We start from the raw sequence: 26,310 nt of genomic DNA, 5'->3' as shown, positions 1-26,310 counted from the left end.
GCCCTCTACCATGCCATTTATTTCTTGTGCTGGAGGACATCCAGGAACAGGATTCTATGATTTATAGCCCTTCTCGGGTTTAAACGATTCCCCCAAATCTCTTTGCAGGTCCCCAGGAAATCCCCAGGGTTCCTCTGAAGCTTCCATTTCTCTGTCTCCCCTCCAAGGGCTGTTGCCCGGATCCGAGCATCATGCTTGGGATGGGACCGTCCTATTCAACGCCTCCAAGTTGCAGCATCATCATAGGGTAGGAGGGTCTGACTGCCCACATTGTGATTTCTCCACACAGCCACGTGGTGGCAGCACAAGCTGGATCCATGTCCTTACTATAAATTTATATTATTTTCATTCCACCACTAGCTCCTGCCCTTGAATTTTATCTGCTTTTATTTGGAATTTGAAGACCCGGCGCAATAAAGCCCAGTGAAAGTCTGCCGTCCCCCAGGAGGCCTTGGGCCTTCCTCAGTTCTGCCAGGAGAGGAAAACAGAGGGTCTGGACCAGGGGTAGGCAACTTCGGCTCTTTTATGACCCATGGACTTCAACTCCCAGAATTCCTGAGTCAGTTGTGCTGACTCAGGAATTCTGGGAGTTGAAGTCCATGAGTCATAAAAGAGCCGAGGTTGCCTACCCCTGGCCTGGACGGAAGAGGCCTCAGCGAGTCAGATGTTCCTGGGTTTCAAGTAACCAGCGGGGGTATCATGGTTCTTGATTAAGGCTTTTAGGGGTTGACTGAGGCTTCTGGTGAGAGAATACAGCAAGAGAAACCAGGTTTGCATAGTTCCAACATTTAATAAACTTTAATCTCTCTAGAGTTATATCCACATCCATTAAATTAAAAAAAAACTGGCCCCAGGAACTGGCTCCTTCTTCAAATTACAAGAAATCATTTGTGCACCAAAAAAGTTATAGAAAAAGTGTCCTGGGCAGCCCCAGCTGAGCAACCTCTACTAGGCCGGCTCCCGAGGCCAGGGGCAGATAGACGCCTGGCCGGGACCAGAGATTGTCATCCGAGGAGGGGGAGGGGGGGCAACAAGGCACGTAGGACAGGTGGAAGCTCCAGCAAAGCTCAGCAGATCCAGGGAGCAGCCGCCAGGGGGCGCTGGTGAGCATGCCAGCCGGCTGGCTGCCCCTCCAAGGTCCAGAGAACCTGCTCACAGGGTGTGTGGGGGGGGAGGGGGCTGGGCAGCCCATCCGCACTGAGCAAGGCGGCATCCTCGCGCCCCCCTTCCCGACTGCCCTGCTCAGTCAGGGGCAGAGGGGGTGCAGCAGATCCTGGGCAGGTCCTCCTGGCCACCAGGGAAGTGAGGAGGGGAGGCGATGCCCGGTTGCCAAGGCGGGAGGGAGCTGGAAGCCCTCCTTGAGCCTCAGCACCCCCACTTATCTAGGGAGACGCACCCCCCCCCGGGCCCCACTTCCTCTCCACCGTAACAGGACAGACTGGTTTAGTTTTTAAAAAAACTTTGGTGAATTAAAACCAGAAGAGAATGACTCCAGCAGCAGCATCAGGCCCACGAGACACACGGGGGCCCAGCCCCAGGAGACAGCAGGAGCCCCCCACCGCCACAAGGGTGGGTCTGGCCTGCTTCGCCAGGGGCTGCAGACTCATCAAAGTCTTTGGTCTCTGATGAAGGCAGTCCTCTCGCCCTGGGCCTCTTCCTCCTCCTCCGCCTCCTCCTCCTCCTCCAGCCTCTCCTGCCACAGAATGGAGGGCAGCCCTTTGTAGGCGATGAGGTTTCCGCTCTCCAGGGAGTAGGTCTTGTACCCGCGCAGGCACGGCCCCAACCGCAGCTGCAGCACCAGGAAGACGGCGACGAACACCAGGACGATGAAGGCACAGCTCAGGCCCGCCACCAGGAGTGGCAGGTTGGAGGGGGGGCTGGCAGGAGCCGCGCCCTCTCCCCCCAGGGCAGGTGAGGCCCGGCTGCTTTGCGTCTGATGGGAGCAGGTGTGCTCCTGACTGTTGTAGTGGGCATGAGCCGGGCAGGACAAGCACTGGGAGGCTGAGGTGCCCAGGCAGGTGGCACAGGATGGATGGCAGGGCACACAGAGCCGGGGCTGCAGCAGGTGGGGGTCCAGGCTGTTCTCCAGAGGGGGCGGCCCCAGGGCCGGAGCAAAGCCAGGCGGACAAGTCTTGAGACAGGTCTTCTGGTGGAGGTAGAAGCCTTCTTCACACACTGCAAGAGAAGCCAGAGGAGAGAGGATGTAGGGCAATGTCTGGCCAGAACCACCACCTCTGCTCCCTAGGTGAGAAACCATTATTCTGGGCAGCCTGGCAGTCCCTGCCACTATTTCCTTTGTTCGCACTCTTGCGTCTCTCAGCAATGTGCCATGAAGGCAGCTGCAGAGCCATCAAAGCCCCTGCTTGGCTAAGGTGGCAAGCAGGCCCCAGTGTGGACCAGAAGGCTTCCAGTGGCCCAGCAGAGGGGCGGAAGTCATAACGCTCGCAGTATTATACCTGCGGCCCCTGATGTAGAATTGCCGGATGGGAGATGATCTGACAGCCACGTAAACGGCTCTGAGCTTTTCAAAGTAGCCTTGGAATAAATGACACAACTGGAACGGTGGCCACAATCGTTACCGCTTTTACAATGGGATAAATACTGAATTAACTAAGAAGATGCTGAGCTTTGCAATTGACAAAGTGGCTTTTACTCCACAGGACCCGCTATTTCTCTGAAAAGTGTTGCATTTCTAAAAAAAAGATGAATGAATGTGGACAGGAAGGGAAAGAAAAAGCATTGAGCCTTCTCTTCCGAATGGAGATGGTGAAGGTGTGCAAGGAAGGGAAGGGAGGGGTTCCATTAGGCATGAAAGGATCAAATGGAGCGTCAGGAAGTAGGAACTTGTGTCTTCTGGATAGTCTGTAGGAAGTAGGAATTCAGAAGTTGAGGATGTTATGCTCCGAGAAATGGCTACAACTCTCATGTTACCAAGTTTGGTAATGAAATGTCTGCAAGACAGCACCAAGGACCCCTACATAGATCCACTCCTCCTCCTCCACTCCACAAACCCCACTCCTCCTAGCCCTAATGATGTTACCTAGCTGGGTAATAAAACGTCTGTGAGAAAACAACCAAGCCCTCTGCCTTATCTCAGTGTGGAGGGAGGAAACAGCGAAGACCTAACAACCTCAAGAGAGGCGCCTTATCAGCTTGTTTCCCACAGCTCGATGTCACCTACGGACTGGCCTGTTTGAACCGACCGGATGGACAGCTGGGGTGGGGTTACCATTGCGTGGTTTTACCTATTGCTTCATGTGGGAAACCCTCAGATCCTGCCTAGATTTCCTGCTGTCTGTACCTGCCAATAAAAGTTCCTTTTGAAATGAAGCAAGTTTCAAGAGTTCTGCTTTCTTGGTAGAAAAACGGAGGCAGGTCCTTACACACTCAGAGCGCTTCAAGAGACTCACAGTTCAACACTGAGCTACAGATCTTCTATCAGTGGCTATAAAGGAAGACGTTTGCTGCACAAATGTCCCAAGGAATAGGACGTAGAAGTAAAAGTTATAGGATGACTATGGGAAGTGAAAGTGAAAATCCTGCATGAAAAAAATAAATTAGCAGATGGATTAATCTCAAACTACGTTGAACAGGAAGATGATGTGGAAGCCACTTGAATAAAGCAAAAGGGAGAATGCGACAGGTGTCCATAAGAGGATGGAGTGAAAGAGCCAATTGGAAACCTAGAAGCAGATGCTGGACTGAGTGCCACATGGCGGTCCAAGGATGGCGGGAGGGGGCAGCTCTCTGGGCCTCCTGTGCTCTCCCCCTCCCATCAGAGCCAAGTCACACAAACCGCGTCAGGCAAACCAAACAGTCCTCCTTCCTGTGCCAGGGCTGGGGACCGAGTTACCCACCGCTCTGGCAGGAGTGCCTCCAGGCCCTCCACTCGGAGGGCCACGAGGGGGCCACCGGAAGGGGGGGTCTGAAACCGCTTCTTGGCTAACTAGCCCACTGAAGGGGACCTGGAGAGAGCAGCAGAGTGGTGGGCCCATGGACAGACCCAGGAAAACAGCCACCAAGGGAGGACTCCTCCTCCTTTCACTTGGAGTCAGGGAGGGGGCAAGAGAGGCACCCATCAAGTCCAGGCTGTCCAGGGACAGGGCAGGCCCAGAACCATCCTTCTGCCAGCTGGCACAAGCCCGGGCCCAGGGCAGGGGCCACCCCCGAGAGCGGAACACTGCTCCAAGCAGTCCGTGGGCAGTTTTCCCTTAGGTCTTACCCACGCAGGCCTGGTTGGTGACCAGGGTTTTGCAGCCACTGGTCTCAAACTGGTTGGAGAGGTCGGGCAGGTCAGGTCCTGTCCCGTACAGAACCAGGACAAACTTGGTGAGGGTGCCTGGAAAGCGGAAGGGAAAGAGGGGTGAGTACCGTGAGCAGCCTCCCTGCCGGCCCAGATCCAAGGGGAGAGTGTGCCACGCTGCCCAGCAAAGATGCCAGCACACCTCACGGCCTTCTTCCCAGCCAGCTCCTGCCGGAGGGATTGGGCTCCTGAGTTCCTACCCCGTGCAGAGCTAAAGCTATGCCAACTTTTCAAGAGGACCGCTTTATTACTTCCTTTGTCGCTACAATTTGTCCAACGATTGGGCTGTTCTTTGAGGCTCTTGAATCCTATTATAAATTTTTTAAAATGCGTTTAGTCTGATAATTCACATTTACGGATAGTCCTTGCTTAATGACCAGTTACGATGGCGCTAAACCAGGGGTAGGCAACCTTGGCTCTTTTATGACTCGTGGACTTCAACTCCCAGAATTCCTGAGCCAACCATGCTGAGGGGAAAGGGAGAGGTTTCCAAACTGAGCCATGCTGGCTCAGGAATTCTGGGAGTTGAAGTCCACGAGTCATAAAAGAGCCAAGGTTGCCTACCCCTGCACTAAACCAATGACAGTTACTAAGGTAAAGGTAAAGGTTCCCCCGCACACGCGTGCTAGTCGTTGCCGACTCTAGGGGTCGGTGCTCATCTCCGTTTCAAAGCCAAAGAGCCAGCACTTGTCCGAGGACGTCTCCGTGGTCATGTGGCCGGCATGACTAGACGTCAAAGGCGCACAGAACACTGTTACCGTCCCACCGTAGTAGTCCCTATTTTTCTACTTGCATTTTTACGTGCTTTCGAACTGCTAGGTTTGCAGAAGCTGGGACGATCAACAGGCGCTCACTCTGTTAGGCAGCACTCGGGATTCGACCCACCAAACTGCCAACCTTCTGATTGACAAGCTCAGCGTCCTAACCCACTGAGCCACTGCGTACCTAATGACAGTTACTACCAGTCCTCAAAATTATGGCTGCTGCAGGGCCCCAAGATCAAAATTTGGGTGACTGCAAACTGGCCTGCATTTATGACTGCCCACCCCACTTATCCACGCATCCCTCCCCTTTTGGCTACCCTGCACTCTGCTGCCACTGTCCCCAGCTGACCTCCATATTTCCTTCCCTCTGCTGCCGGCCCAGGATCCAGGCGCTATGGGAGAGACTGGCCCGGGACCCCCGTGGTCAGTGCGGCAGAGCCTCATCTGCCAAGGGAGGGCCCAGGCAGAGAGACAATGCAGGCAGCGACTCCTGCGGGAAGGTGGCAGATGCTGGCACTGTGGAAGGGCACATCTGGAATCAGCAGAGCCGCCTTTTCTAAGCGGTGTGAGGGTCGGTGATGTCAGTGGCCTAACAACCACATCACTTAGCAAAGGAAATTCTGGGCTCCCTTAGGACCGTTAAGCAAGACTTCCTGTGTTTACAGGATGGTCCACATCTTAAAACAAGTTCTGCAAGGGGGAGGTCAGCTGAGCCCAACTGTCATTCCCAGAGCAATGACAAATGACCCTGGAAGTTGTTGAATTCCTTTGCCCTTTGGTGGGGGGGGGGCGAGGTTCTGCTGGGGGAATGGGGGGAAAAACTTCCCATGGAAAAACCTGTTTTGCAGGCTGTTTTTCCTTTGGGAATTGACAAGTGGAAAGGAGAGCAGTTTGCCTCCCACCCCCGTTCTCCAGACGTAATTCTGTAAAAACAGCAACAAAATCATTGCAGTCCAATGTTTGCAGTAAGACTTGGGACGAAAGAGCCACATGGCTGAGCGATTCTTCCCAATGCCGTCATGTCGGACACAGTGGAAGGGGAGGATAAGGACTTCCCAATCTTACAGCTGGCTTGAAGTTTGAGCGGGGGAACATCTGGGGTAAGGCCTGGAGCCACCACCAGCACTCGGGGGAGTCTTGCCGGCATCTGGGCAGACAGCGCCAAAAGGAAACATTGAGGAATAAAGCAGATTACCATAGTTGTTTGCTTCGCTTGTGTTCTCAATTTCCAGCACCCATTCGCCAGCTGGGTCTTCGTCCCACGAATGCGTCGTCATGAAGGCCCAGTCGTTAAAGCCATCGGCCGAATAGTCCCGAGGCCTGGCCAAGAAGAAAGAGGTGATGGGGAGGGCTGAGCAGAGGCTCGCTGGTTTTTCGGGACCAGAGGCGGCAGGGGTCAGCTTACCTGGCAGCCAGGAGGGTGGAGCGGGTGCCCATTGGGCTGACCAGGTGAATGGCCAGGTCTCCGCGGCAGTTGTAAGAAAGGGTCAGCCTGGCTTGGACGTGCTCCAGTCGAGCCACGTAGTCAGCCTTTCCCCAGCAGGCTTCCACCTTCTGCCGCACCTCCAGACGCTTGCCGATGTCCCTGCAGGACACAAGGATACTCAGCAAGGCAGCCAGCGGCCATGGGGCCTCTTCCCCCGTGAAGCGGAGTGGATGAGCCCCCCTTGTTAAAGGCACTGGATACACGCACTAGCTGTCTGGCTGCCTCGTGGTTATTTCTCTCAAGGTGGTTTTTACTTATTCATTGCACTGGAATTCTGACTTTTATATTGTGGGCCAGCCAGAGTCTCCCTGGAGTCGGCAGCACCAAAATCTAAATCGATCCGTCAATCCTGACAGGACAGCCGGGTGCCTAAGTAGGCAGGCCCATCTCTAAAGTGCCGGCACTGGCTACGAGGGGCATGGTGGCCCGGTGAAGGAGAAGAAAGGGGGGGCTCCCTTGATCCCTGGGGTCCCTGAAGTGTCCCGTAGGCCTCCTGCAGACACTCAGTGCCAAGAGAGGGCAGACACTACTCATCCTCGCAAGCACGTTCCTGCACAGGTAATCCTCAGCTTATGGCATTTGGGACCAGAATTTCTGTTGCCAAGCAAGGTGGTCATTAAGCTAGCTGCGTCCAATTTTATGTCCTTTTTGCCACGGTCGTTAAGCTCCATTTGTTAAATAAATCAGATGGTCATTAAGTAAATCAGGCAGTGATAAAGCAGATCGGGCTCCCCCCATTGACTTTGCTTGCTGGAAGCCAGCTAGGAAGGCCCCAAAAGGCGACTACGTGACTCCAGGATGCCGCAACCATCATGAATACTTTGTTGGTTACCAAGCACCCAAATTTTGATCCTGAGTCTGTGGGGATACTGTGAGACTTCTAAGCGTGAGAATCGGTCGTGAGTCACTTTTTTCAGTGCTAGATATATATAGTTTACATAACGGTCACTCAACATATGTTTGTAAGTTGAGGAATCCCTGTATCCAAGAGGCCCCCACCCCAGGAGGGAGAAGACACCCACTTCGGCTCGGGCAGGATGTCGATGATGCACTTCCGCTGAGGCCCCACTGAGGTCCAGTTCTTGGCCAGGGACACCATGGCGCCTGCATCCAGCAACCCGTAGCCGTAGGAATGGCTAACTGCGGAAAGAGGGGCGAGTCAGGGCTGGGCAGGGCAGGAGGGCGTCTGCCGTGGCCTGCCTGCTCCATTCCCAGGGCTACCTTTGCGTCCCACCCCGTTGGTGGTCCAGTCGTTGGTGTTGAGGTGGGCAGGTTTGGAAGTTCGCACAACCAGATGCTGCATGTCCCGCCAGGTCAGGTTGTTGCTGCAAAGAAGAGGCAGGTGAGTCGGCAAGGGCAGCTCCACCAGGCCCGGCTTGCACTGGCACTGCCACCTCCCTCACCCCTTACTTGGCTTCCAGAGCAAGGGCAATGATCCCAGCGGCCAGGGGTGCCGAGGCAGACGTGCCAGTGTGCGACTCGGTGCATTTCTGCCACAGGTCAGTTGTCACCTGGAGGACGGAGAGAGGAAGGCCAAGCACAATCACAGCTTATTCGGCTGCCGTTCACCTGCCAGCATAGCATCCCCCCCACCCCACCCCTGGCACCTCTATTTCCTTTGAAAGGGAATGGACCTCATTCAGTGGCCGTGGGGACCACCTGCAGGGCTGGCGCTCCCAGCCCCCCAGCTCCACTTTGAGTTAGCCTCCCAGGAGACGTGTGTGCAAACACGCACAGAGACATCGGGTGAGCCCCCCCTGGCATCTCTAGCCGGGCAGAAACGTGCCCGAGAGCTCCATTACTTTGAGCTCTCTTTTGAGCAGAGAGACTCTTCTCCTAAAACCCAGGAATTGCCATAAGGAGGATTTCTGTCCAGCCACAGACAAGGAGGGAGGGGCCTTAAGCCCCCCCCCCAAAACTTTGGCCCCAAACGTTTCAATGTCAACAGAAAGAATAACCGGGTGTTTTTGCTTTAATTACTCCCAATGTAACCTGAGGCGCAGGGAAATGGCTGCCCTCCGCCATGGATGCCTGCAGGTGACCAGATACAACTTCTGGCTCTGCCCCCGACGTGCAAGGGACAAACCTGAAGCCTCAGACTGTCCCTGCTGCTTGCACGGGTTTCCCCTTTGTAGTGTTTCTCCTCTCCAATTCCTACCACTGTGCAGACCCCCAACAAGGGGTCTCCCTCTGGCCTGCCTTCCTTCCTTGCCCCCAGTGTCCCTCCAAGCCATTTACACCACCAGATTCCCGGTTCTTTCTGCACTCTCTTCATGTCGTTAATCATCTGTGATCTCTTGACCCAACCTTGGCACTATGGCCAGCAATTGTAGTCCAGCAATCGCGGCATCCGTAGCCAGCAATCCTGGGTTTGGCTTCCAAAGTGCCCGGGGGATCTTTGGAGCACGTTTCTGTCCTGGGACCAGGTGGGACTCACAATCTGTTTCTCGTTCTGGCTGCCGCTGCTGTAGGTAGTGGCCAGGGTGGAGGAGCAGGCCTCGCTGTACCAGGGCACGTTGCCGTACTGGGTGGTGCTGCTGATGGAGAGGGTGTAGATGCTATTGGTGTAGCCATCGCAGTTGCAACTGTCACGATCGCGGCCACCATTCCCTGAGGCCCAGACGAAGATGGAGCCCAGTCCGTTGCGACCCTGAGAGAAGGGTTGGGTGAAGCAGGTGGGGGCCTTGGGGTACACCCTGACTGGCCCCTAGCTGCCCACCTGGCTTGCCCCCTTACCTGACTCACGCCCCGGCGGAAGGCCTCTTCAGCCATGTGGGCGGGGCCGTCCACAGTTTTGCCGTCGTCCTCCGGGCCCCAGCTGGCACTGTAGATGTGGATGTGGTCGGGGTTGAGGCCTAGGGAGCGGGCTTCCACAGCATCTGTCACCTCCCCGTCCAGCATGCGGACACCTGGAACAAAGATGGCCGCTGCTTTGGCTGCCTCTGGCCAGCCGGCCCAGCCCAACCACAGGCAGAGCCCAAGGTTGCTCCTCACCTCCGATTTTGGCATTGAAAGCCACGCCCACACCACAGATGCCGTTGTTGGCCACGGCAGCCACTTCACCTGCGCACCGAGTCCCGTGCCTGCAACGGACAGAAAAGGCTGAGCCTACGCCTGCGTAAGGAGGGTGGACAGTTCAGAAATGCAACAAACAAACCCCTCCTTCTTGGAGGCCTGACCCTGCAAGAGTGCAGATCTGGGGCAAGACCCCAAAATGTGACCCTCGCAAGGGTTGGGGGTGGGGAGGGGGTCTTCCCTGGAAGCTTCTCATCCCAGTGCCCCATCCCAGGCCATGTGCCCAGTTACCCTCCTCCCTCCCACCTGTTGTCATTCGTTTGCGTGTAGCGAGGCTGAGGGTCCGGATCCTGGTCATTCACGTCAAAGCTGGCAGCGGGGTCCTAGGAAAGACAGAAGCCTCTGAGGCCTTAGTGCTCCACCCCTTCACAGGAGACGAGGACACCGGCCACCCTGGAAAATGGCCCGCTGGCCGCTGGGAGGCCTGTCCCCCCATGCCTTGGCTGGGCGTGGGGAAACTTGGAAGGGTGGGCCCTCCAGCGAGAGACAGCCAGGGCCCTAGGAGGCCTTTGCCCTCCCCTCCCAGGAGAGCCAACGTGCCCCTCCTCTCCTCCACTTACATAATTGGCCTCCAGATCTGGGTGGTTCTTCTCAATGCCATCATCCAAGATGGAGACCACTACTCCACGGCCAGTGTAGCCCTGCTGCCAGGCCTCCTGCACATTCAGGTCTCTCTGGTTGCTGTTGGACTGCAAGAAAGGGGAGCAACAGACCCTCACCCCAAAAGCAGGAGTACAGGGGCTTCGAGAGCCCATCTTTTCCTTCCTGAGGCAGAATTCCCCCAACTAATTGTCCTCAAAAAGAGAATCTCAAGCCAAAGAGGGGAGAAACCCACCCACCCAGGCTCAATCTCACAGCCCACACCCCCTTTTCAAACATTCATTCAAGTAGAGAATGCCCTGCTAGCTCTCTTGGTCTCTTCCCCCGCCACGCCCCCGCCACGCCCTCTCTGTGCTGCTCTCCTGCAGGGCACGCTCTGCCACTGCCTGGCTGCCCTTCGAACTTGCTGGGAACCAGCGGGGGACGCTCTTCGGACACAGCCATTGGGAAACGTTTTGGAGCCTCCGTCCCGCTGGCTGGAGTGACTAAACACTGCCCCTCTGCCCCTGGCCGGCCCCACCCTGGGCCTCCGAGAGGGAGAGTCCCGTCTTCCCAAGGCCACCACCTCACCTACCAGGTACCACTGCTGGGGGAACTTCGGATCGGTTGGCTCTAGAAAGGCATCCCGCTTGGTCCGGCGCTTGGCCACCTGCTGCTCCAGCCAGAGCACCTGGAGAGAGATGCGCGTGGGTACGCTGCCCGGTTCCCGCAGGTGCCAGAACAGCAAGGCCAAGAAGAACCGCTGGGCAAGTGTGTATGTCCAAAGACGCCGCTCTGGAGCTCTGCTAGCACAGAGCAATCTTGCCATCTAGTCCCAACAAGGACCACATGCCCAGCCCTGCCAAGAGGGCCAGGGAAGGCCCTTGCTGGCCAAACTGCAGGGGGCCCCCCCGCCGCCCTCTGCTCATGGCCAGAGGCTCTTTTCTAAAAAGGCCAAAAAGAAAAAAAATCTCTTTGCAGCTAAGCAGACCCAGTGGAGGCTGCACGGATCAAGCCTTTGCGCTGTGGTGCGATGAAAGATTTGATGGGTTTCCAGGCCTGGGTGACCATCTCCCACTGCCCTGTTCCACTCAGGAAACAAGACCTGCTCAGCACGCGGGACCTACGGACTCTGCTAAGCAAGGGGGGGGGGGCTTTGCCTGGGCCTCCCTCCCCAGGCAAAGGAAGCCCAGCTCGGCCAGTCACAGCCTCCCTCAGACTCGGCTTCCCTATCTCTCAGCTTCACCTACTTCATCCAGTGTTGAGCTGGAAGAGAAGCCAGAGCTACAACCCCCACCCCACTTTTTTGAGGAAACGACTCAACTAAGCATCTCCTGCCAGCCCCACGGTCTCCTACTTCTCCCCAATGGGCATCGGCCCAAACCCTCAGCAGATCATAAACGGGGAGAGCGGCCATTCCATCCCCTGCTGGGCAGGCAGGCAGGCAGGCAAGAAAAGGTGCCAGCGGCTCGTGGGAGACCAGGAGGAGGCCTGGAGCTCGGTAGGGCAAGATTCATGGCGCAGCCCTCCGGGGCAGCCCCCTCACTCTGGGGCCAACTCTGCAGGGCCGGAATTCATACCTGCGGCTCTCTGGACAAGGAGCTGTGCCAGGACCGGTGTGGCGAGAGGGAGCGCTTGGCCACAGCCCGGTGGTAGAAGTGGTAATAGTCCCCAATGATCTGAGAAGAGAAGCCAAACAGACCAGGCTTATTCAAGAGCTGGTCCCAGAGAAGGTGTCCAGCGCCCACAGCAGAGGAGGGCTGCAAACACTTTGGTGCTCTCCCTCTTGCCCTGGCAGCTTCCTCTGCTCCTTCCTCACCTTCCCAAACAGCCCAGCCCCAATGGGGATCCCGAGACACCTTAAAACCAGCTCCCCCAAATTCTGCCTCTCAGGAGCTGAAATAAACCACCAAGGCAAAGGGCAGCGATGTGGTCTGCCATCTTCCTCCCGCTGTGGGGGAGAGGGAAGGGACGTGGCCCCCCTAGTGTGAAGCGTCCTGAGCAACTGCACAGAGCCACAGGAAGGACAAAGTTGACCCCTAAACTGCAGGGGCCCATCCTGACAGCCAGCTGTCTGCCCCCGGGGATGTGAGTAATCAGTTTGCATCATCATCATCATCATCATCATCATCATCATTATATAAAACTTTTATTCATAAAACATGAAACTCAAATTGACTGGCACTGATGGTTGACAGGGTTGCTGCCAGCCTCCTAGGTATCAACCAGGTATCTCCTTAAAATGTAAGATGTTCCAAGTAGCGCAGTTTTTTGTAGCTTTGCTGGAGTTATTGCAGGATGATGGTGATGATGATGATGACGACGATGACGACGACGACTACTACTACTACTACTACTACTACTACTACTACTACTTTGCTGGTCAGAAACCGGCTTGGAAGTGACTGCAGGAACACTGCAATGGTCATACATACAAAGACTGGTTATAAGTTATTTTTTTTCCAGTGCCATTGTAATTTCAAATAGTCACTAAATGAATGGTCATAAGTCAAGGACTACCAGTAAAGATGATCAAGGGGCTAGAAACTACGTTCCACTAAGAGAAAGCTGTTGAGCCTTGGGAGAAAGTTAAGATTCCCGAGTAGGAATATGATAGTACCCAGTCACCCCAAAGGTCAAGATCTATTCTCGCTCGGGGCGGGACAGCTTCTGAATCGGCGGAGAGAGCCCGCTTGGCCTTCCTGGACTGGAGGGGGAAGAGGAGAGAGGGTGCAAAATTAAGAAACAGACAGCAAAGATGGAGCACCGTGCAGGAGTTCTGTGGAGGGCACCTAAATGTTCCTAAGTTGCTTCTCAGCTATCAAAGATGGGGACTGTCCCACATGCCCTTGATGAAGACAGAACCAAGCTAATCCACGATTGCTTTCCATCTCCTTGCAGACTGCTGATTGGGCTACCTCAAATGGAAGCTGGACTGGATCCAGTTAATCCAATCTAATCACTACACTTCTCGGCCTTCTTTGGGGGAAGAGATCCTCCTTCCCTTTGCAGTGCGCAGCTCTTGGTGGCGATGGGAGCCAGGCAGAGAAGCCCTGCCAGGCAATCCAGGGGAAATGCTGCCCCACCCAGAGCCCCAAGGCAGCCGGAAAGGAGGAACGGCTGCCCCCTGCAGCTGGAACTCTCTTCTTAGGGGCTTCAACAACAAATCCAGATAGTCTCTTGAGTTTTTCCCTCCCTCCCTCTCATGCTTGAGTGAACCAAGGAGCGTCTTTCTCCCACTGTCTCGCTTTCCCCAGCTTAAAGCACGGTTTTTGCAACTGCCATCTGTGCCGCTTTTTGCCAAGATCATCTCCTCGGCGCTCTGCGCCACCCAAGAGGTCCTGCTGCCACAAAACCAGTAGGTTGAAGGAAAAATTGCACTCCTGATTCCGGATCCCCAGTGGCAGCAGTGGGCAGCTGAGGAAGGAGAGACAGACTTTCCACCACCGGGACTAGATCTGGCACGGCAGTGCCCATCTCTCTGGGCTCCTGGCTGGTCTCAGTGTACCCGACTGGCAACTGGATCTGCAAAGGGCCTGGCCCATGTGTCCCCAGCCCTGAATTAGCAAAGGCCTTCTCAAGCTCTCGCTGAGCAAAACGTCTGTCGGTTCATAGCCCACCGTCTGACTAACCAGGGGAGGTTCTTGCGCAAGCAGACTTGTGCTGCTGCTGCTGCGCCCAGGAACTGGCATCTTAGTTGTTCAAGCCAGAGCTGACCAGTGCAAACTTGCAGGCCCCAGGCTACAATCCTCACGCAACTTCCATGCCCAGTTCTGCTGCTGCAGTAGCAGCAGCAGTGAGAGGGTATTAAAAAACAAAGCAGGTGTCTGCAGGCAATACACAAGAGCAGCTTTCTTACCCCAGGTGGCCCTGACCCTCCCCTGCTCCAGCGCAAGCCTGCCCCAGGACCAGATGTGACCCTAACCCTGAGAACCTTTGCAGATGCTGACCAGATAGAATACTATCTGTGTAACTGGGTCAGTTTGTCCCACCGACCCCCTGTTCCAAAAGATTTGGCCCCATTCATGAACCTGTCTCGGGGGCAGATGGCCTGTTTGCCCTGTGCTGGTGAAATGCTTGGCCGAGCAGAGAAGAGATGCATCATTCCAACAGGGAACGGAAAGGCCACCTTCCCACACTGCAAAAGGAGGGGCGCCCAGTTCCCTGAGAGGAAAAGGGCCCAGCCGAAGCACGAGGGGCTTCCCGGCATTGCAGAGCGGGCGGGCGGGGGGGGCAGCTGCCAATGCCAGGAAGGAGCTCTGCTTTCTAGGCAGCCTCTCCCTCTCCCTGCAAGCCAGCTCCGTCACCCCCCGGGCATCCTCTCCCTTGCCAGCCTCTTTCCCCATAGAGCCCAGGGGACGGTAGCAGCCAGAGGGTTAGGGAATCACCTGGAGCTAAAACTACAAGGTGCCTTGAGGCATCTCTGCATTAATCTTGCCCTGGTCAGATGCCCAGAGAGAGGAAGTGTGCCACATCTATGACTGGCAAAGGAATATGAGAGGCAGAATTACCTGTGGGCAGCAATGTAACCCCCCCTTCCTCCCTCCCTCCCCTTTTTCGTGGCAACTATTTTCTCCCCTGCTGTCCTCCAGTGAGTCCCCAAGATCATAAGTATGTAACACCACCCCCAGCTTTGTGCCCGTTGCAATTTGCTGAACATCCCTTCTGTTCCCCCTCCCCTACCTGCCCCTGTCCAAGTCATGCGTGACAGCTATGAGGAAGGCTGGACCCTGGACAGAACTTCGTGAGACTCCTGGCCGAGTTCCCTCCTTGTAAACACAGAGCCGCTCAGGGCCAACTGTTGGACACGGATGTTCAACAGGACCACCATCTGGCGGTGGGGCTGCCCATCCTACATAATTCCGTAATTCCAGGAAGTTATTGTCCACCTGGTCAGATACCTTATTGATGTCTAAGTACACAACATCGACAGCATTTCCTTGCTCTGGTGATCTCTAATCATTTGTCCAAAAAGACAGATTTACTGACATGACCTATTTCTAACTAACCCACATTGGCTTCTGGTAATCACCTTGTTCCTTTGCAAGTGCCTAGAACAGAGGTAGGCAACCTTGGCTCTTTTATGACTCGTGGACTTCAACTCCCAGAATTCCTGAGCCAGCATGGGGGAACTACGCCCCCCTCATGACTTGTGGACTTCAACTCCCAGAATTCCTGAGCCAGCATGGGTCAGTTTGGAAACCTCTCCCTTTCCCCTCAGCATGGCTGGCTCAGGAATTCTGGGAGTTGAAGTCCACGAGTCATAAAAGCGCCAAGGTTGCTTACACCTGGCCTAGAACCTTCCGCTTGATGATAACCCTTTCTAGGATTTTCCAGGTCTGTAATTTCCTGGCCCCACTTTTTCCACGTTTTAAAAATAAGGGAAAAACTTTAGCTCTTCTTGAAATCTTCTGGCATTTCAGTCCAGAGGTTCTCTGTGGCTTTGAGTTCCCATCTACCAGTTTATCATCTTGGGCTATAATAATCCATCACTTCCTGCCTATTTTGAGCTGCATTTGGTCTTCATCCCCACGCAGTGCATCTTTTGACAAACTGGGCCATTTTCTTTCCTTTTGCAAAAAAAGGCAAATGCAAAATGGGAATTAAGCAATTAAAATTTTCCGCTGTTGCCTGTCACCATCTCACTCGGTTCTCCAACCTGCAGATCAACCACTTTCTCAAAACCATTTTTAGTTATTTTTGGTACTTATTGTGAGCCTCATTCTGAACCTCCTTACAGATTATAGCTATTCTCTTTTTCCTATAGGCCTCTCCCCCACCCACCCCTTTTCCATTTTTTAAACTTCTTTTTGTTTTTTTGATTTATCTGAGAGTTCTGTATGCAACCACACTGGACTTTGCATTTTTCCCATTTTTCTCTCTCTCTCTGATATCATTTGTATTTGGGTCCTAATTATCTTATTTTTTACAATTTCTGAACTCTGACTGGGACCCAAGTGGAGTGAAAGAGTTGCTTCGGTGAGCCGGGCCCAATGCACCCTCCACGCAAGCCCGCTCTCTTCACCCATCACCCTGCTGAGTCAGGGTGCCAGGTTCCTTTCTCGTGGATGGCTGCCAAGCCAGGTCTCCTATATTTATGCTTTATCTTTTCCTGCTCAGATACAAAACTTGATCATTTCTCCCTGTTAAAACCTATCATTTTCATTTCTACCAACTGCTTAAGCCTGACTAGATTTTTTTCAATATTTACTTTTTCTGTGGCATCTTTAGTGCTCTCTGAGCTTGGCTGTTTGCTTGCAGACATTTCGTTCCCAGACTAGGTCACATCTTCAGTGCTTCTGAACTGGATGGACTGAAGATGTGACCCAGTCTGGGAATGAAATGTCTGCAAGCAAACAGCCAAGCTCAGAGATCAGCAAGGACGCCACAGCTCAATTCTGAGCTACAGAGCTTGTCTTGTTTTGTCTTGTGGTTCATCTGAGGCATCGGCCATTCTTCCATCTTGGTGCCATCTGTAAATCTAATAATTTTTCCTTCAAACTGTTGAGCAGCAGAGATTGTGCCTTGTGGACCTCCCTTTGTCAATTCTCTTGAAGTATCTGTAATGTTTACAGTATCTTAGAAGTCTGTGTGAGTTAGTGACATTCAGTACTTTTATCCATTATTTTAAACTTCCAATCCTTAAAAATGGAATGGGAAGGGTTTGAAAGGGAAAAACTAAAGTAGCCCTAAGACTCAAGACTGTGAAGAAAATGTAACTTTCATGAACACTATTTCATTCCTGCCTAATCTTATCCCAATGAAACCACTGGTAATGCAAAGTTTGAGAAGATCAGGGACTCCCTCTATGGATGAACAGTCACGATGCCTTACATAACACACCTTTCCCAAGAAACACTCCACAATTCAAATGAGGGGCACAGTGATCCTCAAAAACATGTCATAACAAATGTCTGACTCTAAAGAGGCTGGTGAGGTTGCATGAAACGGCCTTTGTAAAAGTCCCTGGTAAACTCTAAGCCCGCTCCTCACACGAACAGTGACGTCTGAGCCATTGCTAGCCTGAACACCAGAAGAATGGGGTGGAACTGACATCACTGGCCACGATCCCGCATCAACCCTGGGCAGCTGGGCCCTCTGCCAAAATCACTGCTGCAAAGATAAGAGCCTGCTGGAACGGAGATAGCTGACGAGTCATCAAAACAGCAATTTCCCAGAGCTAACATAAAATGTCCTGTCTAAAGAACGACACCACCGCTTCCCATCAGTGGGGCACTCGTGACCGGCAGAGGCAGACAGGAAGCCCAAGGGCCAGCTCCACATGAGCTGAGACCAGCTCCCCAACGGAGAAGTCAGCGTAGCCAGGAATTCAGCCACGAAAGCGAACGGCTCCAGATGCTTCCAGGCCAAGGAAAGAGTTCCAATCCAAGGGAATCTCTGCAGCTCAAGGGGGTCCTTGGTGCTCCCGGAGGTGGGCTGTTGCTCGCAGATGTTTTGCTAGCCAACTAGATCGCGTCTCTGTTCAGTTCAGTGCGCTCAGTTCAGACGCACCGAGGATGCGGGTTCTCAGGTAACCAAATGTCTACAGGCAAACAGCCAAGCTCAGAGGGCACCAAGGTCTCCAAGGGACCAATGAGTGCCAGGGAGAAAACTCCCCCACTCTTCCAAGAGTCAGGATCTCATGCAACCACCCTGGCTGCTCCTCTGGTATCCAAAAATCCTAGGGAATTCATTTGCACGAGGCCCCGCAGCAGGAAGAGTAGCACCCCTGCAGCCCCTCCCTCACAAGTAGCGCAACCCCCCTGCAGCACAATGGGCAAACCTCTGCTCGCGAAAGACGGCTTAAATATGAGCAAATGCTGTTAGGAAGTAACTCACCGGTCCCAGGTTGAGGAAGCCATGCTTCCTGGCCATCCGTTCGGCTTCCTGCAGGCCGGCGGGTACCAGGACAGCCCAGGTATTGGTGTAGATGTGCTGGCTGAGTCCCTCGCTGACTAGAAGGGCCAAGGGCGCTGTCATCACCCACCAGAAAAGCAGCAAGGACAGCCTCCGATCCATGAAAGCCAGGAGGGAAAGCAGAGCTGGGCAGCCAGGAGAGACCCTCGCACTGCCCGGCGAGGGCTCAGTCGGCCTGAGGAAGCATGGGGGTCGGTTCTGGACCACACATCCACTGCGCAGCACCTGGAGATGAAAGGAAAACACAGGGCTCAGAGCGGACCCCACCAGCTCCAAGATGCTGAGAAGAGGAAAGCAGGGCGTAGCAAGAGGCTGTGCCCGACGTCTGCAAATAGGAGCCAAGCGGGCGGGGGGGGGGGGCACAGGATGTTGTCATCATAAAGCACCATTTCCCCAGTTCCTGAGCCCAGATGAGGCGCAAATGCCCACTCTGCAAGGCCCTCAGTTGGGATGGGAGGCACTCTGGGGGCTTACGTCCCCCTTCTGGAGGACCCCAAGGAGAGGGAAGGGGGTACTCCTGTCAGGGCTTTTCAACCTTTTCACCCATAGTACCACTTTTAGGACACGGCAACATCCGAGGACCACCAGTCGCCTAGCAAGGGGTCAAAAACTTGATGACAAAAAAAAGGAAAAAAGTGATGAAATACAGGTAGTCCTCAACTTACAACAGTTCACTTAGTAACTGTTTGAAATTACAATGGCACTGAAAAAAGTGCCCCCCAATCCACAGCCAAGCAGGACACCTGCCTGCCCGCCCGACGGCGCTCTTCCTCCTGTCCGAGGTTTTCATTGTTGTGAGCATTTCTGTTGAGGATTGGCAGCGGGGAAGGGGGTGTGTGTTTGCTTTTTATTCCCCCCCCCCCGTCTGCTAGGTTTTGGTCACTTCACATGACCCTGGGATACTGTGACCGTCTAAATATGAATCAGTTGCCAAGCATCTGAACGTAAATCACAAGACCCTGGAGATGCTGCAACATTCCAGCTGATCGGCGCTTCTTCTGGGCTCAGCAGAAGCGCCGGGCTCAGCACCAAGCTCCAGCTGGATACTGGCGCTGATCCTGGCGCTTCCGCTGAGCCCTGACAGCCCTGCAGCTCCAGCCGTCTCTCGCTCAGGCTTGTGCGGTGCTGCCACTGGTTCAGCTCATTCCCCTCCCCCGCTACCACTTTCCTAGGATGGTCGCGTACCACCTGCCAGGTGCCAATGGACCACAGGTGGTACCTGTACCACTTTTTGAAGAGCCCAACACTCGGGCAAGGAGAGGAGATTGGGGCAGGGGATGCTCTCCTAAGCCCTTCCTGGCCCCCTTGCAAAGATGTGGCCAGAAGCAACCCAAGCGAGCAGACAAGACTGGGAGATGTTAGGCTCCTTCACAGTAAGGATTCTTTGCCACACCACACAGCCTCATTTGTGTTGAGGAACCAATTTGCATCCTGTGAAGCAGCTACGTATTTAGTAAAATCCTAACCCACAAACCACTCTGCAACTGGATGTACTATGTTATTGCTTTTCTAGCGACCAAAACAATCTCACAAGGAGCTTACAGGGGGGGAAATGGAAGCTGAAAACATGCTGTACATAAATGAACAAGTCTTGCCAAGAAAAGGCAACTTATTTGCAAAAGGAGTGGGGGGTGTCCCCTGCAGCCAAAGCTCTTCTCTTGCGCTCTAAACCAGGCAATCATCCGCTGTGCTCTGATCTCTCCACCGAGGAGAGTGCTGGCTGGAGCGACCATGGGAAAATGGGACAGCCACACACAGGCGGCATGTTGGGAGAACAAGAGGCCTGTGGCCTGGAAAGCAGTGGAGCAGTGGAGCTACCATGCACCCTGACCCCAGCCCTCCTTTGTTGACTCAGCAGTGCAAAGGGCAGTATCGATCGGCCTTGTTCTGTGGGCAGCTACTGTTTGTGCTTGACCTCTCCCCTCCATCTGTTGATCCAAAAACCCGATGTGTCTGCCCAAGTGCTCTAGCACAGGTGGTTCTGGTCGGGGCTGAATGCAGGTCCCAAGGCTGAAGAGTCAGCAGAAAGGTGACCAAACAGAAGGTCATCCCAGCCAGATGAAGGTCAGGAGAGCCGGAGAACAGGGGAAATTCTACCCAGCCACATTATTTCACCACACTTGCTCTTCCTGTCTGGCCCAAGAGTGATCTCCAGCCTTCTAGCAGAACAAGCTTATTAACTGACCGAGCAAGGAAAAAACCTTTTTTGCAGGGGGTAGTTCAGGAACAGATGGGAGCCATTGCTGTAATTTGAGGAAATGCCACTCCGAGGGAAGAACAGGTTCTGCCCTGGACGATGGACGGATATGTGTGGCGAAGGCCAACCAGGAGCTCTCCGTTCCCCAGCCAGTCTGGCAGAGTAAGCGATACAGCCAGTGCATCTTCAGGAGGGGAGGGGTTCCAGCCATCTGTCTCCTGGCAAAGAATCCAGGGGGTCTCCCTGGAGGGGAGGGGCAGGGGGAGGAAGCATTCCACGGACACACTAGAGATGTGCTTCCATGGGCCGCTGAAGGGAAGGAATGGCTCACATGCTTTGCCCAGGAGTGTGATAGGCAGGTGACAAAATGGGGCTTTTGAGGGGCTGCCACAAAGAAGGAGGGGGGTGGGGTGTCAATGTATTTTCCAAAGCACCAGAAGGCAAGACAAGAAGCAATGGATGTAAACTGAACAAAGAAGCAACCTAAAGCTAAGGAGAAACTTCTTGACAGTGAGAACAATTAACCAGTGGAACAGCTGGTGGGTGCTCCCTCACTGGAGATTTTGAAGAAGAGACTGGACAGCCGTTTCTCTGAAATGGTATAGGGTCCTCTGCTTGAGTAGGGCGTTGGATTAGAAGACCCCCAAGGTCCCGTCTGTTATTCTGGCACCTTTCCCAGGCCCTCCATTAAGAATTTGGCACATTGAGCTAAATATACAAAGGCCCCCACTAATTAGTTAAAGAGCTGCCTCTAGACATTCATTTTAATAGATTTTTAGAAGCCTGCAGTTGAAACTTCTTCATGTCTACTTACCCGGAAGACCCAACCTCATTTGGAATTTAATCCCAAGCCAATTGCCCTTTTAGCATTTCTCTTGACATTTCTCCAAAATGTGCCCCCAAGAAGCCACATCTCACACACACGTGTGCGCGCACACACACAATCTATCAATTTAAGCAATTTCCCTTATCTTGGAGCCCTTAGAATCATAGGCTAGAAGATACCTTGTCCAACCTTCTGCTCAAGGCAGAAGACCTCATACCATCCTGGTCAAATGTTTGGCCAGTCTATTTTTAAAAACCTCCAGTGATGGAGCACCCACAACTTTGAGAGGCAAGCTGTTCCCTTGATTAATTGTTCTCACTGTCAGAAAATTTCTCCTTATTTCTAGGATGGATCTTTCTTTAATATGTTTCCATCCATTACCTCTGTGCTTTGGAGAATAAGACAATCCCCTCTTGTCTGTGACAGCCCCTCAAGACATACTTAGCTTCCTCAACTGTTCATAATACTATTTAGCCTGCAGACCCTTATTATTAGGATCTCTTACTTGAGCCGTGGGCTGGACTAGAAGACCTCAAGGTTCATTCCAACCCTATTATTCTATGTTTGATGTTCATCTTTATTGCTCTTTTCTGCAGACTTTCTGAGCATCTTTTTGGTATCATGGTGACCAAAACTGGATGCAATATTCCAAGTGTGGTCTTACTAGTACAGTGTAGAGCGGTATTATCATTTCACATGATCTTGATTCTATCCCTCTGTTGATGCAGCCTGGGAGTGCATTGGCTTTTTTGGCAGCTGCAGCACACTGATGCTCATATTTAGATGGCTACCCACTAGGACTCCCAGATCCCTCTCAGTTAGTGCTGTTGAGCCAGGTGCCACCCACCTGTGCATTTGTTTTTTCCTGCCTAAATGCAGGACCTGACTTTTCCCACCACTGAACTTTATCTTGTTGGAAAGGGCCCAGTTTTCAAGCCTGTCAAGATCTTTTTGAGTCTTGAGTCTTATCTTCCAAAGTGTTAGCAATCTCCACACACACACACACACACACAAGCTTGATGTCAATTTGCAAATGTCATGAGTTCCTTTTCTGTGCCCTTGTCTAGGTCATTTATGAAGATGTTGAAGAGTACTGAGCATAAGACTTGTTTTCAAAGTACTCGTGTTGGGCATTCCCAACGTGGGATCAAGATTGCTCTTCGCACCAATTTATACCTTCTGGGCAGATACAAGCAGCCACTTTCTCAAGGATCACCCTTGGCTTTGTTAGCAGAACTGAGCAAATGAAGAACACGGGGACACACAGACATCTTTCAGCAAATCTGGGAAGATTTGCCAAGGCATTTTGTTTCCAGCCACTGTAATTTCTAAAGGTGAGAAGGTGCAAATTCACTCGGGCCCTGGAGCGACTTCAGAGAGAACCACATCCTAGTCATGTACCCCATTTCAGCTCTGAGGCCCACATCCCCAAGCCCTGCTTGCTCAGGCCCAAAGAAATCAGGGGAAAGCCTGCCATTAGATGCTCAGCCCTCAACCCACTTTGAGAAACTTTCCATGGACCAGGAACGTGAAGGGGGCTGCTATGAGCCCTTTCTGGATACAGAGCTACAGGTGAACTTGACTACAGTAAGGTGCACACAGGAAAAGGTGTAGTTTCAGGAGGCAATTCTCACACCAGCAGCTAAGGCAAATTTCTCATTTATTTCGCTCCTATTCTCTTATTTTGCTCCCCAGTGACTCTGTCCCCTCACACAGAGTATTCTTGGAAGAGTAAAAAACAAAAATAAGAACCTCACTAATGCCGGGGATGGGCACCCAAGGGAGGTGGGAAATCCTATGCACGAGGAACATCTTTCTACTCTAGCGCAACTTCTGTTGGCCAAGCCCTGCCACAGCTTAGCTTGAGCACTTGAGACCACCTGATGGCTGGGAAGGGTCACAGGTGCAGTGGGAGCTCTGCTGTTGGGGGTGGGGGGCTTCAGATAGAAATGGCAGTTAGTTTGGACAGACGTTGACCAAGCCAAACCAGGATGGCTCCTTGGGGCCAAAACACCCAATCCCCGATCCGAACCTTCTTGTTCTTGGCTTGCTCTAGACCAGCACAGATTTTGGACCATAAGAAAGGCTGAGCGCCAAAGAATGGAGGCCTTTGAACTGTGGTGCTGGAGAAGACTCCTGCGAGTCCCTTGGACTGCAAGGCGATCAAATCGGTCAGTCCTAGAGGAGATCAACCCTGACTGCTCTTTAGAAGGCCAGATCCTGAAGCTAAAACTCAAATACTTTGGCCACCTGATGAGAAGGAAGGACTCACTGGAGAAGAGCCTAATGCTGGCAAAGATTGAGGGCAAGAGAAGAAGGGGACGACAGAGAATGAGGTGGCTGGACGGAGTCACTGAAGCAGGAGGCGTGAACTTAAATCAGGGGTCTTCAAACTTGGCCCTTTTATGACTTGTGGACTTCAACTCCCAGAATTCCTCAGCCAGCTGGCTGAGGAATTCTGGGAGTTGAAGTCCACAAGTCATAAAAGGGCCAAGTTTGAAGACCCCTGACTTAAATGGACTCCAGAAGATGGTAGAGGACAGGAAGGCCTGGAGGAAGGTTGTCCAAGGGGTCGGACACGGCTTCACAACTAACAACAACAAAGCACAGATTAAGTGTGCGGCCAGCTCAGGGGAAAAAAACAATCATTGTCTGTCCTGGCCAGAGTTTTTGAGAAGAAGCTGGCTTAACTAGTCTTACAGCCCCTTCAGGCTCCTTCCGTGGCTTCCGATTTCTGTAAACAAGTTCTTCTTTCCCAGTTCTACCCAGACGGTGCGAGACGTGCGGTTCAGCGTTACCCCCCCGGAAACTCTCCCCGCCCCCGCAGGGCCTGTGACTCACTCGCGGGTTCGCCCGACACCCCGGCCGGCTTGGGCTGCAAGAGCTCCGGGCGGCGTTCTGGGCCACGCACTTCCTCCTCCCGGGGAGCGGGGAGGCCCGAGGGAAAGCGCCGGGTCGGAACTGACAATCCCCCCCCCACCCAAGACGGAGCAACGGCTTGGACCGCCGGATCTGTCCCGGGGGGTCCAAGGCGCCTCCGCCGGCCCGAGCGCCCTTTCCTTCGGATGCCAACCGGGCCAGCCAGCTAACCAGCTGGCGGAACACCGGTCTCGGCCCCAGCGTGGCGCTCTGCCCCGAGGGCCGCTCGCCCTCCGCCAGGCCGGCCCGGAAGCGGAGCGTCCTGGCCGCCTCGGGCTGCATGCGGGACCCGGGGCGGAGGGGAGGGCGAGGGGCCGCCAGCCGCCCAGAGAGGCCCCGCCGAAGCCGAGCGCCGGGCCCGAAAGGCGGCCGAGCCTGCCCGTCCTTGCCGAGGCAGCCCGCGCCCTTGGAGCCAGCGCGGCGGTCCCGGAGCGCGCCTCCCTCCCCAGCCGTCGGCCTTACCTTCCAGCCCGCGGGGCTCGCGCCGTTCTGCTCACCGCGGCTGCCCGCTCGGCCCCTGGGCGAGCGGGAGCGGCGGCGTCGTCATCGCGGCGGGCGGGAGGCGGACCGGGAAGCCCAGCCGAGCTGCCCCCGCCCCGCAGGCTGGCAGCGGCCTGACGCTTGTTGACGCGCCGGCTGCGGGGCGGCCCCAGCCCGGCGCCTCCCCTCGCGCGCCGCCCGGGAGCAGCCGCGCTTGCAGGCAGGCGGGCAGGCGTCTCTCCCCCCCCGGCCTCGCCCGCCGCTCCCTGCGCGGCTCCTCCGGCCCGTCGTCAGCCGCTGCTCTGGCCCCGGGAAGGCGGCGCAGGGAGCGGCGGGGCTGGCGAGGCCGGGTGCGCCGCGGGACTGCTGCTTGGCCCGCGGCGGACGCGGCTCTGGGCACGGGGACCCCCGCGGCTTCGTCGCTCGCTCCGTCCACGTGCCGAGGACGCTGAGCTCGGCCAAGCTAGGTCCGGAAGTGGCCGGGCCTTTGCGGGTCGGTGCCCGGGAAGAGCCCGTGGAGTGCCGGGTGGCCGCCGGGCTGGGAAGCTCGGAGAATCGCCGCCTAACGGAGCCCGGGCAGGCGCTGGAGCTGCGGGCGATGCGGAGGCCTGTCTTCCGCTCCGCTTCTGGGCACCGCGCTTGGAAGGGGACAGACGCGGAAGGGGACTCGGGGCGCCGGGAATTGTCCAAGGTCTGGAAGCCGAATGGCTTGAAGAGCGATGAGAAGCCCCGGGGAAGCGTCGCTTTCCGAGCGGGGAGCAAACCAAAGCCCTGCGGCAGCCAAACGGCCGATTCAGGTCGGAGAGAAGCTGGGATCTCGACTCCAAAAGACCGCCAGGAAAAGAAATGCGGGCCTGGGGGCTTCCCCTTGCTGGAGGCTCCCAAATGGGGCTGGCAGATTTGGTGACTTTGGGTAGACTTTCTTCCAGGCGGCTGTTCTGGAGTTTATTATTTATTTATTTATTTATTTATTTATTTATTTATTTATTTATTTATTTATTTATTTATTTATTTATTTAATTTGTATACCGCCCTTCTCCCGAAGGACTCAGGGCGGTGAACAGGGCAATACATAATAAAAAACAAGTTGCAAAGCTGGTCTGAGCGTCTCTGAAGTAGGCAGTCCTATTTCGGAAATGGATTGAGGCAGCTCTGCCAGGGGCCCTCGAGGTCATTAAGCCCACCTCCCTGCAGGCCTGGAAATTAAAGCTTCCCCAATGTTCGACATTGCGTGTCCGATTGAAGAGCACCTATGGGGAAGTGGTTCCACGTCAGATTGGTTCTGTTAGGAAGATTTTTCTCACTTTCAACTGGAATTGGTCTTCTGTTAATTTATTCCTTACTCCAGAGTCTGCATTCTGCAAGTTATCTTCAAAACACACACACACACACACACACACTAGTGACCTCTTTTGGAGAAGTCCTTTGAAGATTGCTTTCTTGTCTCCCCTGAGATATCTTTTTTCCAGCACGACTTCATGGGAGTTGGCCAGTGTTTGTTAACCACATGCTTCATGGTAACACATGCAAATCACTGAAATCTCCAGTTATTTTTTAACTAATCTCTGCAATCCCACCCCCCCACCCCCAGTTTCCTCATCCTTTCCCTTGTAAGGAGGCCTGGAGGCTCATTTCCTGGTTGAAACCTTCAACATGGAATTTGTCATTGGCTTCCTCTTCAAGTCCAGGCTTGTTACTTCTCCACCCCGTTTCGTTCTTGAGTCCTCATCTTTTGCCATCAACTGATAGTATATTCACTGGCCA

The 26,310-nt window shown here is 54.1% G+C and overlaps 1 protein-coding gene across 1 annotated transcript; it reads right to left on the bottom strand.

The window, feature by feature from the left end:
• Positions 1–770: 770 nt before the first annotated feature.
• Positions 771–24,707, bottom strand: FURIN (furin, paired basic amino acid cleaving enzyme). Its single transcript, XM_083371430.1, has 16 exons — positions 24,529–24,707; positions 18,047–18,349; positions 11,788–11,886; positions 10,803–10,898; positions 10,189–10,317; positions 9,875–9,951; positions 9,548–9,636; positions 9,290–9,462; positions 8,991–9,203; positions 7,964–8,064; positions 7,775–7,878; positions 7,576–7,693; positions 6,473–6,652; positions 6,263–6,387; positions 4,223–4,339; positions 771–2,175 (listed from the first exon to the last, which is right to left on the bottom strand). The coding sequence occupies exons 2-16, from the start codon at positions 18,224–18,226 to the stop codon at positions 1,607–1,609; spliced, it is 2,370 nt and encodes a 789-aa protein (XP_083227556.1). The 5' UTR covers positions 18,227–18,349; positions 24,529–24,707; the 3' UTR covers positions 771–1,606.
• Positions 24,708–26,310: the final 1,603 nt, after the last annotated feature.

Source organism: Vipera ursinii, assembly GCF_947247035.1.
Source record: "Vipera ursinii genome assembly, chromosome: 11".
In the NCBI taxonomy this organism is placed as follows: Eukaryota; Metazoa; Chordata; class Lepidosauria; order Squamata; family Viperidae; genus Vipera; species Vipera ursinii.
This window is presented reverse-complemented; position numbering and strand designations above follow the sequence as displayed.

Coding starts and splice junctions, on each gene's coding strand:
- FURIN (XM_083371430.1), bottom strand. CDS start 18,226: ATGGATCGGAGGCTGTCCTTGCTGCTTTTCTGGTGGGTGATGACAGCG. Junction 9,637..9,874: donor ACGCAAACGAATGACAACAG/GTGGGAGGGAGG, acceptor TGTCCGTTGCAG/GCACGGGACTCGGTGCGCAG. Junction 4,340..6,262: donor AAGCGAAGCAAACAACTATG/GTAATCTGCTTT, acceptor TCCGCTTTCCAG/GCACCCTCACCAAGTTTGTC.